The sequence below is a fragment of the Thamnophis sirtalis genome, unplaced genomic scaffold (assembly GCF_051295495.1).
Source record: "Thamnophis sirtalis isolate CommonGarterSnake01/CBP01778 unplaced genomic scaffold, rThaSir2_p1.2 scaffold_4, whole genome shotgun sequence".
NCBI lineage: Eukaryota > Metazoa > Chordata > Lepidosauria > Squamata > Natricidae > Thamnophis > Thamnophis sirtalis.
Genome location: NW_028261384.1, coordinates 123,815,581 through 123,833,231, shown reverse-complemented (window position 1 = coordinate 123,833,231; position 17,651 = coordinate 123,815,581). Strand labels below are relative to the sequence as shown.

The window sequence follows — 17,651 nt, the reverse complement described above, 5'->3', positions numbered from 1 at the left end:
ACCCCTGCTCACAAACGCTTACCTTTGCCCTTACCTTTGAAAATCTGATCCGAGAAGAAAATTCAGAGAAGAAAATCTCTGGTTGGCTCAACCCATGTCTTTCTATATTGCTGCATTCCCCATGAGGCTTCCCCAGTGAACAGGTGTACTTTCTCGCCCAGGAGTAATGACAAGTGCCCCCAAAGCATTTGGGCCCCTTAGATACTTTTCAAAACACAAACTTATTAAAAAAAAATTTAGCAACCAGAATGTTGTTATTGTTTGATTTGTAAAATCCACTTAAGGAGAATGAGCCACAGAAGCATCTGCTGCCTATGTGAAACTTCTCATTTCTCAAAATGTCTTCTAAATGAAGAGGTATAGATCTATGGATGTATAGACCCATGCTCTGTGAGCATGTGCGCCATCGCCAGCTGCTCTTCTGGTTTCCAGTGTGCGCATACCCAGCTGGTCTTTGGGCGTGCCAGAGCACAGGAAAACAGCCTGAAAACGGGTCCAAAAACAGCCAAACAACAGACTGTTTTCCTGGCTGTTTCTTTGGGTCAAAAATGACCCCCCAAAACGTCCTGAAAACAGCCAAAAAAAAGAGCCAAAAAACAGGCATGTGCATGCCATCCAGCTGGTCTTTGGGTTTCCACTGTGCACATGCACAGCTGGTCTTTACAGATGCCAGAGTGCTGGAAAATGGCCTCAAAACAGCCCCCAAAGCAGCCAAAACCCAGACCATTTTTCTAGCTGTTTTGGGGGTCATTTTCAGGCCAAAAGCAGCTCTAAAAACAGCCTGAAAATGACCCACAAAACAGCCTGAAAAACAGCCAAAAAAACAGGCATGTGAATGCCGGCCAGCTGGTCTTTGGGTTTCCGGCACTGCGGTGTGCATACATTCACGCATGTTCTGGTTTGGGCAACTCGGTGCCTAAAAAGTTCGCCATCACTGTGTTAGACCATTTTCAGACTATTCACAACTGAAATAAATGTCAACGCAGATCCCAATAGCTCTTACATAGTCCTTGCTAGATCCGTGGGTGCAGGAGGCAGAGGGGTTCACCGTTGAGGCCATCTTTGTTGACCCCGGGGCTGAACATGGGGTACAGGCACTCGTAGAAGTCATCCAGAAAGGTGTAGATGTGGGTCATGGTGTCAGCATCATAAAAAGAGACTTGTCCTCCTTCATAGTCCAAATAGACCCCTACTCTCTGAGGCTTGACCTTGAGGAGCAGCTGTTTGGAAGGAGAGTCAAGGGCCTTGTACTCATTGCCGTTCCGTAGCCAAATGGCCCAAAAACCATTGCTGGGCTTGACGGTGACTTTAGCCTCCTTCCTGTTCACCGACTCCTTGGCCACTCCAATATCCCAGCTGGTTTTGTTTCCAACTTCTACCTCCCAATAATGGCACTGACAAGTAAATCCCTGGGCACCAAGCACACATACAGTCTTGCTAAATCTTTCTGGACCATCCGGGACCACTTCTTCGGGGTTATCTTCCAAGCGTACTGTGTCAAGATCCTTGGAGAGCATGAGGTTGGGATGATTGGTGGCAGGATCCAAGGTAATATATGAAGGGACTGTTGGAAGGAGAACAATGAGAGAGTTACCCTTATTTGACAACTTTGGAAATGTCCACCTAAGAAGTTGTAAAAAAAAAAAAAAAACAACCAGGTTTATGCCAAGTAGACAATTCAAATTCACATCAGTTTTCAGCAATGTCAACCGAAAAATCCTGTTATTCTCCTGCTAAAAACTAGACGAATTTTAGTGAATTTGGGACTGTTGCTTTCAGCCTCTGACCACCACATTTTTGGCCTCTGCACGCCCCATTTTCCATCATTCCAGGTGGCGGGGATCGGAATGGGTGGAAAATGGATCACATGGAGGTCAAAAATAAGATGTGGATGCCGAAAATGAGGTGTGTGGAGGCAGCAATAGGCTATGGCGATCCCTGCAGCCTTAAACAGCTGATCATTGGGAGGCCGATCCAACCAACAATCAGCTGCTTGTGCTAATCAGGCTGTGCTGAAGCTGAAACTGAAACAGGCTGTTTGTTGTTTGCTGCAAGGAGGCAAATTGCTGGGAGGCAGAGGCCAAAGGGTGGGGGCCAACGGGTGGGCTGGGCTACATTCGGTGTATAAGACGCAACCAAATCTTCGCTCTCTTTTAGGGGTGGGGAAAGTGCCTCTTATACTCCGAATAATATGGTAAGTTAAAAGATGGCACCAGACTGAATGGTGGTTTGGGAGCTTAGTGTCCTTAACCTTAACCTGGTTTCATCCAGGAGCTGAGCTCTAGTATTCCCATCATCCATAAACATTAAGCAAACTGTTATGCTCCTTGGCAGCTGCTTATCATGATTCTTTCCAGCCACAATGTTTTCAAAATTCATTTGAGCAGCATGTTTTGAATTGAAAAGAATGGTTCCACCACAAAACCGCGGTAGACTAAAGCGCGCTCGACGAAAGCGCGTACGTGACGTCATCACAGCGCGACGAAAACAGCACGCTGTGAGCGGTAAACTTAAAATTAACGCGTAAATCTAAACCTAACCCCCCCAAACCTAACCCTAAACCTAACCCTAAGCCTAACCCTTAACCTAACCCTAAACCTAACCCTAAACCTAACCCTTAACCTAACGCTAAACCTAATGCTAACCCTTAACCTAACCCTAAACCTAACCCTAACGCTTAACGTAACCCTAAACCTAACCCTAACCCTTAACCTAACCCTAACCCTAACCCTAAACCTAAACCTAACCCTTACCTTTATGTGAATCGGCTTGCTTTAATTTTATTTTAATTTTAATTTAATTTATTTTTAATTTTATTTGTCGCGCTGCTGATGACGTCAGGTACGCGCTTTAATCGGGCGCGCTTTAGTGGACCGCGGTTTTGACGGGTCACGAAAAGAATGGGCTTTAGAACAATTTCAGCTGCTGAACTGTTTACTTTAAGGGTGAAACTTTTATTATTATTATTTCTTTTCTAACAGCTTTCCTATGATCTGAAAAAGAGGTGTGGCTTTTCACTGACAATGGAAAGATTTGTCTGTCTATAACAGCCTCCTGACTCTTTTTTATCAGCCTGGGAACCAACCGGTTATCTGCAGTTGATGGGAGTTGTAATCCACAATATAGGGAGAGTCCCATTTCAGGCAAGGCTGCAGCTTAGCTTAATACTCTAACCACGATGCCACCCTTGCTGTGATCCAGAACTGAAATGAGTTATGCACGATGAAATCACCCTGTAATTCACTCAGCTTTGTTGCAATTTTAATGCTGTTCACCCTTGATACTCACAAGGTCTTAAGGCCAGCAACATCTCTCTCCAGACCATGTACTGAATAGGCCCTTTAAACTGACCTAAATTGAAATCGCGAGAAATCACAGGAAATGGGCTTGTCTTGTCCTCACCAGGGCAGTATCTGCAAAGAGAGAGAAATATCAGCAAGAACTGTGCAATGCCATGGCTTGATCTTGATCGCCATCTGGTGGCCTTATCTGGGAATTTCTAACGCTCTCAATACTACCTTTCCTTCAGCTTAAAATGATGTGCCGAGGAAATTTTATTACTGTTAGTATTGGTATTATCTTTTATTCCTTGAACATGAAACTCAGTCAACTGAACATTTTAAAATGTATCATAAATATTATTGACTGGCTCTGATAGTTGATATGGGTTGCTGCCAGCATCCTAGGTATCGGCCAAGTATCTTCTTAAAATGTATGTTTTTGCAAGTAGCGCAGTCTTTTGCAGTTCCACTGGTGTTATTGCATGAAAATTTGTAAAATTATTGGACATGGTGCCAAGTGGCCCGATGACAATGAGTATCACTGTCACATGTTTCATCCATAATCATGTAGTTTCGATGGCCAGGTTGCGATATTTCATGATTTTTTTTCAGTCTTGTGGTACATCATAGATATCAATAAATTGTATGTTTTGGTTTTCAACAACTGTGATATATGGTGTGTTGTGTTCCAAATGACGATCCATCTGTATTAAAAAGTCCCACAAGATCTTCACTTTCTTATTTTCAACAACTTTTTCCACTTTATGTTCCCATGCTTTTCCGGACACAGGTAAGTCATATTTTTTACATAATGACCAGTGAATTCTATCAGAGTAAGATAGATAAGAGCCAAGGTGGCGCAGTGGTTAAATGCAGCACTGCAGGCTACTGCTAGATCAGCAGGTCAGCAGTTCAAATCTCACCGGCTCAGGGTTGACTCAGCCTTCCATCCTTCCGAGGTGGGTAAAATGAGGACCCAGATTGTTGGGGGCAATATGCTGACTCTCTGTAAACCGCTTAGAGAGGCCTGAAAGGCCTATGAAGCGGTATATAAGTCTACTGCTATAATTAATTTAGCAACTTGGTCATATCTAGCTTTGCCATCAATTTGCACAATTTTGCTGCACTCACATATTAAAGGTGAAACAGTTTCAACTTTTGTCATTGCAAAGTGGGCAGTTTGGGTTGTCAGTGGATTTTTGTAGCTGGTTTGTAGTGCTTGGTCTTGAACAGCAAGTATTAAACCTTCCGTTTCTTTCTTGATGGTTCCCATCTTAACCCATCCCCATGTTAAGTTGTTATCACATTTTCCTTCAATATTTTTCAAGTGCTGTACATGTAAAGTTTTGGTTTTCCATCTATTTAATCTTGTCATCCAGCTGTTTTTCCTTATATTCTGTTTAGTTTTTGTTGTTTTAATAATGTTCTCCATTTTCACAGTCTGCAGCAATTTTTTTGTTAGTATTAGTATTGGTAGTATTGGTATTAGTATTATTTTCTGTTTTCAAGTCAGCATTGACTCCTGGCAAGATTTCAGAAGTGGTTCGCCATTGCCTCTTTCCTAGGGCTGAGAGAGAGTGACTGGCCATGGTCACCCAGCTGGTTTGTGCCTACACAGCAGAGGTGATATTCAGAAGGTTCTGACCAGTTCTGGAAAACTGGTAGCAGAAATTTAAGTAGTTTGAAGAACCGGTAAATGCCACCTCTGACTGGCCCCGCCCCCATCTATTCTCTGCCTCCCGAGTCCCAGCTGATTCAGAGGAAATGGGAATTTTTCAGTAACCTTCCCCTGGAGTGGGGTGGGAATGGAGATTTTACAGTATCCTTCCCCTGGAGTGGGGTGGAAATGGAGATTTTACAGTATCCTTCCCCTGGAGTGGGGTGGAAATGGAGATTTTACAGTATCCTTTCCCTGGAGGGGGAGAGAATTGAGATTTTACAGTATCCTTCCCCTGGAGAGAGGAGAGAATTGAGATTTTACAGTATCCTTCCCCTAGAGTGGGGTGGGAATAGAGATTTTACAGCATTCTTTCCCTGGAATGGAGAGAGAATTGAGATTTTACAGTATCCTTCCCCTGGACTGGGGAGAAAATGGGTATTTTGCAGTAACCTTCCCTTGGAGTGGGATGGGAATGGAGATTTTACAGTATCCTTCCCGTGGAGTGGGGTGGAAATGGAGATTTTACAGTATCCTTCCCCTGGAGGGGGGAGAGAATTGAGATTTTACAGTATCCTTCCCTTAGAGTGGGGTGGGAATGGAGATTTTACAGCATTCTTTCCCTGGAATGGGGGGAGAATTGAGATTTTACAGTATCCTTCCCCTGGACTGGGGAGAAAATGGGTATTTTGCAGTAACCTTCCCTTGGAGTGGGATGGGAATGGAGACTTTACCGTATCCTTCCCCTGCCAAGCCCACCAAGCCATGCCCACAGAACCGCTGGTAAAAAAAAAAAAAATTGAATACCACCACTGCTAAATAGGACTAGAATTTATTTATTTATTTGTTAAACTTATTTGCCACCTATCTTCACAGTCTTCAGTTTTCTAATCTGGTGCCTTAACCTCTACATCAGGCTGGCTTTGTTGAGCAATCAGCTCTCATTTTAACCTCACAACAACTTGCAAGGTTGCTCTGAGATTTATTCACGGTTAATATTTTTGGGCAGATCGTTGAATCTGGAATCAGAGGCAGCAGGGATCAGAAATGAAAACAGCCAATGTCGTGCTGACATAGTCTTCCACTGATTCAAGGAAGAGTGCAGAGGATTTCAGCTCAGGAGTGAGGGAAAGCTCCAAGCCAAACAAAGAACAGGAGATAATTACTGTATTGTAGGTATTATTAATAAACCAAAGTAAAATAACTCAATGGAAGGCCTCCACTTATAAAAGACCAACAGAACATCAGGACACTGGTTCACCAAGAAGAAATACTCACCTTTCTATGAAGCCTTTGATATCCTGTGGAAAGAAATAGTAAGAATGATCAGAGAAAGGCCAGCTGTTAAGAATAGTTTCCTGTCTTCTTTATCCCATTCCTTTAAACTGGGCTCACCAAAATTCATCTAATGGAAGAAAGAGGAATGCCACCATCTTTCCCGTTGAATTGTGGAATCATTGGGCTCTTGAAGATCTTCTAGTCCAATCCTCTAGCCCAGGGGTCAGCAACCTTAAACACTCAAAGAGCCATTTGGACCCGTTTCCCACACAAAAGAAAGCACCAGGAGCCACAAACGTTCTAATCAGAAACCCCACATTCAATTCTGGAGCTGATCAGAAGACACCATAGAGTCTCCTCCTAATGTGGCATCCTTTTTCCTCTACCTGTCCTAACTGAAAGCCTTATCAATTGTGGAGCTGACTGGAAAACCCACTCCTTGCCATAGAGTCTTCTCCTGGCACATTGTCCCCACACACACACACAACCCAGAGGCTCCTCCCAAAATTGTGGCACTGACTGGCGACAGGGAGCCACAGAGGGATGAAAGAGCCACATGCGGCTCCAGAGCCACAGGTTTCTGACCCCTGCTCTAGGCAGAGTAGGAATTGGACAAAGATTTGGACAATTACTTGTCCAACCATTGCTTGCAAACCTGCAATGATGGAACTCCACACCTCCAAAGGACAACCTGTTCCACTGTTTAATTGCTTTTATGGTGAGGAAACATCCTCCTTATTTTGAGCTTGGTTGTCTCCATATACTGTAAAGCTTCCACCCATTGGTTCGTCTCCTACCTTGGCGGCTGGGGATAATGAATCTATACCCTCTTCTCTGTGATAGACTTTCAAGTGTTCAAAGACAAATTAGTGGAGAATAAATAAATTTTTTTGGCAGGAAGATCACACAACAGAGGGAGACTTGCTTAGATGGCAACTTTTTAAGGCTTAGGAAGATTCTTTGGAAAGCAAATACTAAGTTGGCTTAAAAATCAACCCTACTGATAAATGCAATGCAAAAAGCCTTGAGTTAGGTGAAAGGAAAACTGCATGTGATCTTGAATACTGGAGATACATAGGTAAGTCCTTGATTTATAGCAATAGCACTCAGAGTTATATACCATTGCACAGTGCTTTTACAGCCTCTCTAAGCAGTTTACAGAGTCAACGTATTGCCCCCAACAATCTGGGTCCTCATTTTAACCAACCTCAGAAGGATAGAAAGCTGAGTCAACCTTGGGCCGGTGAGAATCGAACTGCAGAACTGCTGGCAGCCGGCAGTCAGCAGAAGTAGCCTGCAGTACTGCACTCTAACCACTGCACCACCACGGCACAATTAGGACTGTAAAATCCATTGTTAAGCGGTGTGAACCCTAAGCCAGGCATCATGTGGCCACACCCAATCGCACAACTTTTTTTCCCCTCCTGGTCATTAAGTGCGACATCACATGGCCACAAGTTGCAACTAATTCCCTGTTGATTTTGCTTGTCAGAGATGCTGCTGGGAAGATGGCACTTGGCTATCACATGTCTCTGGGATATTGCAACCATGATAAAACTGGTAGCCAAGGGACCAGATAGCATTGCTGTGACTGCAGGATTGCTGCAACCATTGTAACTGCGAGGACCAAGCTGTAAGTTACTTTTTTTTAGCATCACTGTAACTTTGAACAGTCGCTATGAGCCGCGGTGGCGCAGTGGTTAGAGTGCAGTACTGCAGGCTACTTCTGCTGACTGCCGCTGACTGCAATTTGGCAGTTCAAATCTCACCGGGCTCAAGGTTGACTCAGCCTTCCACCCTTTCCAAGGTGGGTAAAATGAGGATCCAGATTGTTGGGGACAATATGCTGATTCTATAAACCGCTTAGAGAGGCTGTGAAGCGGCATATAAGTCTAAGTTGCTATGGCTTGAGAAATGCACTGACCTTAAGGAAGCTTTCAGAGTCCGGTTCCATCGCAAGCCGAGCCTGGATCTTAGCTATTTGCTCATTGGCTGTGCGGATTTGCTCTTGGCTGTTCCTCTGGTTCCTGTCCAGTTCACTCAGAAGCAGTTTTTCCTCTCTCTGGATCTCTCTGATCAGTGCAGCCTCCTTCTCCTGAAGCCACTGATGGAGCTCCATGAATTGGGCAGAGACATTCTGCTCCAGACGTAGCCGTTGGGCCTCGGGAGGAGAAGGAGGAGGAATGCATGAGATCCCCACCACCACCTCTGCTTTTAGAAAGTACTGTACATCAAGGAGGCCCCTTCGAGTTGCCCTGTGGCGTAGTTTAGTGGAAAATAAAGTCAAGTCTCCAACTAAATCAAGCTTCCAATTATATGGGCTCATTTGTGACATTTCTTTGAATAATACAGATTTTTTTTTAACCTGCTGTTAGTTTTTTTTTTTAACTTTTCTGTCTAATTTGACATTTTTGGTGGTCTCCCATCAGATACTAACCAGCCCCAACCATACAAATGTTTATATATCTATGATCTCTCCATTCATGCATCCATCTATCTATCCATCCATCCATTCATCCAGCTATCTATCTATCTCTATCCATCCATCCATCTATCTATCAATCTATCAATCTATCAATCTATCTATCTATCTATCTATCTATCTATCTATCTATCTATCATCTATCAACACTATCTATACATACATAGATACATAGATACATAGATACATAGATACATAGATACATAGATACATACATACATACATACATACATACATACATACATACATACATACATACATACAGCTATCTACCTACCTACCTTTCTTCCTACCTTCCTACCTACCCATCCATTCACCTCCATCTCATTTATGGACCGATTTTATTCATAATTTAGATTTGTATTTCCCAAACTCGACAATTTTAAGATTTATAGACTGCAACTCCCAGAATTCCCCAACCTACATTGGTTTTGAATGTACAATCTCTCTCTCTCTCTCTCTCTCTCTCTCTCTCTCTCTCTCTCTCTCTCTCTCTCTCTCTCTCTCTCTCTCTCTCTCTCTCTCTCTCTCTCTCTCTCTCTCTCTCTCTCTCTCTCTCTCTCTATATATATATATATATATATATATATATATATATATATATATATATATATATATATATATATATATATATATATATATATATTCCCTTTTTATAACCCTATAATCCCTTAATTCTGGGTAGTGTCAGGGCAACTAGATGGAACTAAGCATTTACTGGCCAGATGCCTCCCCCTGATGCTTTTCTCTTTGTGGCCTTAGACAGAAACGTCTGCCGCTACCTAGAATCGAACTCTCAGTCTTCCAAGTGGGAAGTGAGCATCTTCACCACTTGGCCACCATGCCACTCAACACTATATCTGCATAACACTAAAAGTTTAATTTGGCACCACACAGTATCGCTACTGTTACTTTCATTTGCCTTCTAAAGAACCACTGTTGGCTGAGCATGTCAAAAATACCCTCAATAGGTTCAGCAACATGGAAGCTTTGACTTACTGTGATTTCTGGAGGTTTCTGGGCCCTCTGCTCTTCAACAGATCTTTCTGCTTGAATTTTGGATTCCAGCTGTGCTTGAGATGTTGTTAAGATCCCCTGGAGGGAAGCAGAGACCCCACAAGATAGAACCAGATTACAGCAACTCATTCACAGTTATTGTTCATGTGAGATCAATGAAAATGATGTTGGCTTACCTGAACAGTCGTTCTCTGGGTGCTGCGGGAGAGTCCAAAAATGGGTTAACACAGCCTATCTTCCCCAGGACTGAATAGATTTTTCTTTGGTCACGCCTCCTTTGCCTCATTGAGGTCAGTTTAAAAATGAAGTTTTGTCTGCTGTAGGATGCCCTTCAGGTATCCTAATCGTAATGCTGAACCTTGGACCTTGCAATAAACCCGGGGTTGGACTCTCCCACAGTGCCCAGAGAATGACCATTCAGGTAAGCCAACGGTCATTCTCCTGTGCACTGCTTGGAGAGTCCTAGCATGGGACATGCCCAAGCTATTTTGTCCCAGGGAGTGTCGAAGTCGTGTCCAGATTGTCCGGAGCCGAGGCAACTTGCTGCAAAACATGTCTTCCGAAGGAGGCTGAGGCTGAGGCAAAGGGGTCAATTTTATAATTTCTGATTAAAGCTGTGGGGGATGCCCATGTAGCAGCTCTGCAAATGTCAATGATGGACGCTTGGGTTGCCCAGGCTGCTGTAGTGGCGGCACTCCTTGTGGAGTGTGCCATCACACGACCTGGCACGGTCCTGCCCTGATGTTCATAAACCATTTTGATGCAGGCCCGCAGCCAATGCCCAACGGTTGAGGATGAGACCTTACGACCCAGGCTGAAACGACACAAAGAATGACTCTGAATGTCTGAAACCCTTAGTCCTGTTCATATATATGCGGACGGCTCGTCGAACGTCCAGCTTGTGCCAGACACGTTCCTTGGGGTGCTTAGGCTTAGGCAAAAGTTCAGGAGGATCACCTCCTGAGATCTGTGAAAGTGAGAATTCACTCTTGGTATGAAAGAAGGGTCAAGACTCAGGATAACCCGATCATGATGGACGATACACAGGTCCTCCCTGACAGAGAACGCCACAATCTCTGATACCCTCCTAGCAGAAGTAATTGATACTAAGAAGGCAGTTTTAAAAGTCAAGGGCCGAATGCTGGCAGTTCTCATAGGTTCGAATGGAGCAGTGGTCAGGGCTTGCAGAACATATGGTAAAATCCAGGGCGGGTACCTGTGTATCGCCTGAGGTCGAATATTGGATACTGGATGTTGATTTTAATCTGGTTCACCAAACTAGTAGTTACAAGGACTGGCTGACCCTGCCCGCACCGCACCACACCGCCCCTCCCAGGAGTCTCCACGCGGCCCGTTCATCACGTCAGGTAAGTGCAGGGCCCGCACAGCGCCTCTGAGAGGGTGAAAAACCAGCCTACCGGAAGTACCAGAAGTCTGGAATCAGATCCGTTTCCGGCCTCTGGAGGGCTTCTTTTCACCGTCCCGAAGGCTTGAGGAAAGCCTCCGGAACCTAGGGAAGGTAAAAATACCCTCCCCCCCCCCCCCACAGCCGCCGTGGTGCAGGAAGCTGACTAGGCCACGCCCACCATGGCCACGCCCACCCAGCAATTGGCCAGAGAACCTGTTGCTGAAATTTTTCAATCCACCCCTGATCATAAGTCACCTTATTTTAGTGCTGTTGTAACCTTAACCCGCCATTAAACGAATGTCTGTAAGTCAGGGAATACCTGTATATTGAAAAAAAATAACCCTCTTGCATTCATGTATTCACACAGAGGACAAAATAATTCCATTTCATTCTGCATACAGTACACAAAACTGGAAACACACATGCTTGCATTTGGGCAGTTTACCCCAAAACATTAGAAATAGCACTTAGACTTATATATCTTGGGGGTCTTCTAGTCCAGCTCCCTGTTCAAGCAGGAGATTCTATACCATTTCAGACAAGTGACTGCCCAGTCTCTTTTTAAACCTCCACTGATGAAACACCCACAATGTCTGAAGACAATCTTTTCCACTGGTTAATTGTCCTCGCAGTTACAGTAGGAAGTTTCTCCTTAATTCCAGGTTGATTCTCTCTTTGATTAGTTTCCATCATTTCGTCTCCTGCCTTCTGGTGCTTTGGAAAATAAATTGACCCCCTCCTCTTTGTGGTAGCCTCTGGAATACTGCTATCATGCTTTAACAGCCCTCTCTAGGTGTTTATTACTGACTCCAACAATCTGGATCCTCATTTTACCAACCTCAGAAGGAAGGAAGGATGAGTCAACCTGAAGCTGTTCTGGGAAAAATGTTTGCTCATTCTTCAACTATGCCAACTGTTAGAGATAATATAGGTGGCATCTGGATGGGCACTCAGAACTCAACTTTAAAAAAAAAACAAAGCTTCCAAACATCTAACCAGCTGATGTGGCACCTGGCTCATTCAGGCTTCTTCTCTGGGTTTGGAACTGTTTCTCTTGTGGTTATTTTTTTAATCTCCCAACATGTAGTAATTCTCACTTAATGTTCAACACGCAGCTAAGGAGAAGAGGTGAATAAGGCAAATATGGATCTCCCACAGTTGAGCAAACCACAGTCAGTGCTGGGTGTGGTAGCCAAAGGTTAGCTTACATGGTGAAGAACGCAACAAGAGACTGAAACAAAATCACATCTAATAAGGACTGTTTGTCCGGAGTTGCGAAACAAGAGCTCAAACCTTGTGAATAATTATTTTTTAAAAAACCGAAGGAAAAATATGAGCAATCAGTTGGCAGAGACGTGTGAGAAACATATTAATAAACTGTTCATTAGACTGAATTGCAGTGTTAAGTAACTCTCAGTTGTGCCACAACTGATTAGTATGTAAAAAAAAAAAAATCCCCGACATATAGAAAGGTAATGTGGAAGAACTGCCTTCTTCTCATTATGCCTACGTTGTGAGTTAACAGTTGTATACAAAAGAGGGTAGGAAAAGCTTAAATACCCTGTTTCCCCGAAAATAAGACCTCCCCGGATAATAAGCCCAATCAGCTTTTGAGCGCATGCGCTAAAATAAGCCCTCCCCTGAAAATAAGACCTCCCCTAAAATATTTAACCGCATGCGTAGCCAGTGCCCATCATTTCCTGGGGGCAGAAAGGGGAACATGACCCATGTGCCCCACATGCACCTGCCATCCACGCGGAATGCCATTCCTGCAAACCCCTGCTACCACGCTCTTTCTCTTAGTGGCGGCCGCAAAAAGAGAGGCAGGCCCAGCGATACTAGGTTGGCAAGAGTGTGCCAGAAACAGAGAAAAAACTTCCAGCCCTCTCTGGATTATCTGATCCACAGGCCACAGGCAGTAGTTAAGGTGCCTTCTTCACCTCAAAAATAATAAGACTTCCCCAAAAATAAGGCCATGCGCTTATTTGGGGGGATTAAAAGAAAATAAGACACTGTCTTATTTTCAAGGAAATGTGGTAGGTATCTATAGTTGGCAATGGCATAATTCTATCAGGAGTAACTATAATGTTCTGAATGCACATGTATAAAACAAGAAAAATTCCAGAGCCCCCTTTTCTATTTCCTTCTAACATCCCTACTTTTCATTTGGAAAGAGGAGAAAGAGATAGAGAAGAAGAAAGGGAGGGAGGGAGGGAGGGAGGGAGGGAAGGAAGGAAGGAAGGAAGGAAGGAAGGAAGGAAGGAAGGAAGGAAGGAAGGAAGGAAGGAAGGAAGGAAGGAAGGAAGGAAGGGCAATTATCACAAGGGCAGACTAGCTAACCCAATTTTCAATAAACTTTTGCTGAGCTACACAACGGCACAATAAGCACCACAAAACAGAATCCTTTTGTATGGACACAGCAAACTTTGTCTTGAGAAATCCTAGAACAATTTCCCTCACTCTGGGGCCCTCCAGATGTGTTGCAGCCCCATTTCCCAAGAAGTCTAATCCGCATGCAGTATACATGTCAAAATCGGCCTGGCACCATACTGAGGAAGGCGTTGATGGAATTTAAAACAAGCATCCCCCAAAATGCTCAGACTTTGCAATGCTAAACACTATTGAGGATGAAGAGAAGGTGGCCTCCCGAAACACAGTGGGGTGTAAGTTTTGCTGCAAAATATACCGTTGTTTTCAAAAGTAAAGCACGACTACACCACCCTATTGAAGAAGACAATAATCTGATAAGACTTAAACATGGCTAGATAACACAGCATTTTAGTTTTAGATTCTTTCTGATCCCCTGCATAGTAAATAATGCAATAGATTGCCTGCAGCAAAGCCTATTGCCAGTCTCCTGCTTGAGAAGAATGTCAGAGCTCTGAAAACCATAAAGATTTTCGCAAAACTATAGAAATGAGGGGTGACAGTTGCTTGGTGTTTAATGCCATTCTGTCTACCCTTCCCCAGAAAATAAAAACAACCGATAGAAGTCTGGAGGGCTTAAAGAGAGGAGGAAGAGTTTTCAAAAGTTTCCCTTTTGAAAAACGGTGTTATGCAACTGATCACACAATCCTGGCAGCTGGTTTGGGAATCAGCAATCACACCCACGCACATATACATTTGCAAATGCCTACCAGAGGCCCACAAAATGTTTAACACACTTAGCAGCTCCAAAGGCTGGACAAGGCCCAGTTCAAAACATAATGTACAGTGCAATGCTCTGCGATCCAGATGCTGGGGATAGCCAGATGTTTCCGGGAAGCCCACCCCCGGACACTGTAATTGGTGGCACATTGTTTCTACATATCCTGAATCCGTTTTCCCATAATCTTGATGGACCATGTACAACAGATAATTGGTTCCTGACCCATAATGCAGCTACTCAGATCACTTCTTTCTGGGCCTCAAATATCAGTGTTTTGAATTCCTTCCATGTTTTAATTTTTATATGTGTTATATAGTTATTGGTGTTTTTTTAATTTAGACTATTATACTAATTTAAATATTTTATCTTTCTTTGAATGTATGATGCCCAATAAATAGATAAATAAACCCATCTAACCTTTGTTAGCATAACTAATAGCCAGTGAATGGCCTTATTATCTTCTTCAATATGTCCACAAGTAAAGATAAAGATTCCCTTCGCGCATACATGCTAGTCATTACTGACTCTAGGAGACAGTGCTCATCTCCGTTTCAAAGCTGAAGAGCCAGCGCTGTCTGGAGACATCTCTGTGGTCATGTGGCCGGCATGACTAAACGCCGAAGGCGCACGGAACGCTGCTACCTTCCCACCAAAGGTGGTCCCTATTCTTCTACTTGCATTTTCACGTGCTTTTGAACTGCTAGGTTGGCAGAAGCTGGGACAAGTAATGGGAGCTCTCTCCGTTACATGGCGCTAGGAATTCAAACCACCAAACTGCCGACCTTTCTGATCGGCAAGCTCAGCTTCTTAGCCACTGAGCCACCGCCTCCCTTGTCCACAGGTGAGGGGCGAGTCCCTTGTCCACAGGGAGTCCCCAATCATAATTGGGACCAGCCACTCTGTTGCTAAATGAAGCGATCGTTAAGGGAAAACATCATGAGATCTTGCCTATTCATGAGGGAAGTTCCAACAATCTTGGATGAGGAAAGTTTAAGTGGAATACCATGCAACTCTGATTTGCAAGCCCTTGCCGGTTTCAACACTGGCTTTGCATATGAGAAGCTGGCTGGGACTGTTCCAAATGACAATCTTGTTGATCACAATTGTTATGTATATGAATCATGAGCCTTTGACCATGGAGATGCTGCGAAGTTCATAGATGTGAGCACCATTTTTTATGAATACCATTGTTTTAGAACAGAATAGCAGAGTTGAAAGGAAGAGTAGAGTAGAGTAGAGTAGAGTAGAGTAGAGTAGAGTAGAGTAGAGTAGAGTAGAGTAGGGGAGGGGAGGGGAGGGGAGGGGAGGGGAGGGGAGGGGAGGGGAGAGGAGAGGAGAGGAGAGGAGAGGAGAGGAAAATAACAGAGTTGGAAGGCACCTTGGAGTCTTCTAGTCCAATCCCCTGCTTAGGCATGAAGCCCTACATCACTTCAAACAAATGGTTGTTAAGCAATAAGTTGTACTTTCATTTCAAAAACCAAGGTTGCCCTCACTTCCTTAACACTCAGTTGCTTTGCCTTGCTTCCTTTCAGATAACCTATATCTTCTCATTTTCCATCAGCAACCCCAAGAACATCTGTTCTGTACCCCTCTTCCTAGTCACCGATTCTACAAGCCCCTTCTACTGACCTTGAAGTGCTCCACAGCTTCAACCAGAGGGAGACACTGGTGGCCCCAGTGGTCTGGTTGTAAAGCTCTCGCCAGGCACCCATCTTCAGTACAAAACAGCTTTTCCCCCTGCATCTCCTCATCATCATCTTTATCCCCGTTGGTGTCCTCATCACCAGCCTGGACCAAAAGAGATTCTTGGGCTTTGCAAGCCAGCTGTCCCAGCACCCGATTAGGTGTATATTTGCCACCGGGGATTTCACGCCGACATTCTGGGCAAGTAGGAAGTGTTGGTGGCATGTCCTCCTCGTGGTTGTTAGGGATCTCAGCCCAGAACCGAGTGATACAGGCCTGGCAATAGTTGTGCCCGCATTCCAGTATGACGGGGTCTGAAAAGAGCTCCAGGCAAATAGAACAGCGAAGATCCTCAGCAAAGCGTTCTATGCCTGTTGGGGCAGCCATGGAGAAAAGAACAATCTTTCCCAAATCAGAAAAGGATAAGATTTCTCCTCAGAAAGCTTCCTTGCTCTTCCCAGTTGTATTTTACCTCTCAAGTTTCTTCTCTGGTTTGTTACCTCTTCAGATCTTGAACTTTTGTCTTCTCAGTTATTGAATTGACCACTCCCCCTGGGTTACTCTCTGTTACAAATGCAACATTTGACGGTGTTTCTGAGCTTTCGGTCCTTCGTCCTTACTTCCTCATTTTCTTTCCCTTCTTGGCGCTTTTTAAAAACGTGCTCCAGGGGTAACAGAATCGATTTTGAACAAATGTAAGCAAAATGAACTGCAGAGCCCAGTCTCCTTTGCAAAGCTCTTGGCTGCCTTCTTTTTCAAAATAGGATTCTCTTAATGGATTCTTCTCATCCAGTCAACCCTGCCCAGACAAGCCTTAGCACACCTTCCGAAGAATTCGCTATTGTTTTTAAAGGGCTTCCCACTGAAACCACACCTTGAATCTGATCATGTGTCTGAAATCTCTTCCTCTTTTGATGACGCTTTGCACCACCCCATCTATAAGCCTCTTTATACAAACTGATGGACGGCTGGATAGATGGGTAGATAGGTGGATGGAGAGGGTGGGAGGGAGGAATGATAGATAGAAATAGATGGATCACCATTATTGGCCAGGAATGCAAGGCTTTTAAATATAAAGATCAGTGATTGCCAACCTTTTTGTCACTGCATGCTGAAAGCACACACACACACACACACACACACACACACACACACACACACACTGCAATGTGTGTGACCCATGTACCCTGCTCTATGCATGCATGCGCTCCCCCCGCAGTTCCCAGCCCTACTCACGCACACATGACTCATCCCCACATGTGCCCCACCCCTATGCATGCACGTGCTAATCCCCCACACATGATCACATGAACTTCACATGTCCCACATCCCCGTGTGTTCATGTGCAAACCCTGCATGTGCGCCCCCTTTCCCCAAGCATGCACGCACATCGGTTCGCTATCATGGATATAGATAGTCCTCAACTTATGGTGATAATGGAGCCCAGAATTTCTGTTGTATGTCATGATGGTCGCAAATCAAGGCATCCCTGTGAATAATCAAACAAAATGTGGCAATCTTAAAGTGAATGTTGTGGTCATTAATTGGTCATTAAGTGAATGCCATGGTTGTCAAGCAAACGTATTGCCTGCAATGGGTATCTTTTCACCAGAAACCAGAAGTAGGCATGGTCATATAAATGCAATTTGAGACTTTTTTTACCATTTTCCAATCTCCTATTGGATAAAATGGGTTTG

The 17,651-nt window shown here is 44.1% G+C and overlaps 1 protein-coding gene across 1 annotated transcript; it reads right to left on the bottom strand.

Annotated features, from left to right (window-relative positions):
- Nucleotides 1–1,013: 1,013 nt before the first annotated feature.
- On the bottom strand, nucleotides 1,014–16,379 carry LOC106557407 (zinc-binding protein A33). The gene is made up of 6 exons (XM_014076645.2): nucleotides 15,901–16,379; nucleotides 9,698–9,793; nucleotides 8,141–8,377; nucleotides 6,217–6,239; nucleotides 3,289–3,413; nucleotides 1,014–1,564 (listed from the first exon to the last, which is right to left on the bottom strand). Exons 1-6 carry the CDS (start codon nucleotides 16,339–16,341, stop codon nucleotides 1,014–1,016), a joined length of 1,473 nt encoding a protein of 490 aa, XP_013932120.2. The 5' UTR covers nucleotides 16,342–16,379.
- Nucleotides 16,380–17,651: the final 1,272 nt, after the last annotated feature.

What these genes read in the sequence shown, in the direction of transcription:
- LOC106557407 (XM_014076645.2), bottom strand. Translation starts at nt 16,341, where the DNA reads ATGGCTGCCCCAACAGGCATAGAACGCTTTGCTGAGGATCTTCGCTGT. An exon ending in ACTCTGAAAGCTTCCTTAAG is followed by an intron (nt 6,240 to 8,140) that starts GTCAGTGCATTT and finishes TTCTTTCCACAG; the next exon opens with GATATCAAAGGCTTCATAGA. An exon ending in ATCAAAGGCTTCATAGAAAG is followed by an intron (nt 3,414 to 6,216) that starts GTGAGTATTTCT and finishes CTCTCTTTGCAG; the next exon opens with ATACTGCCCTGGTGAGGACA.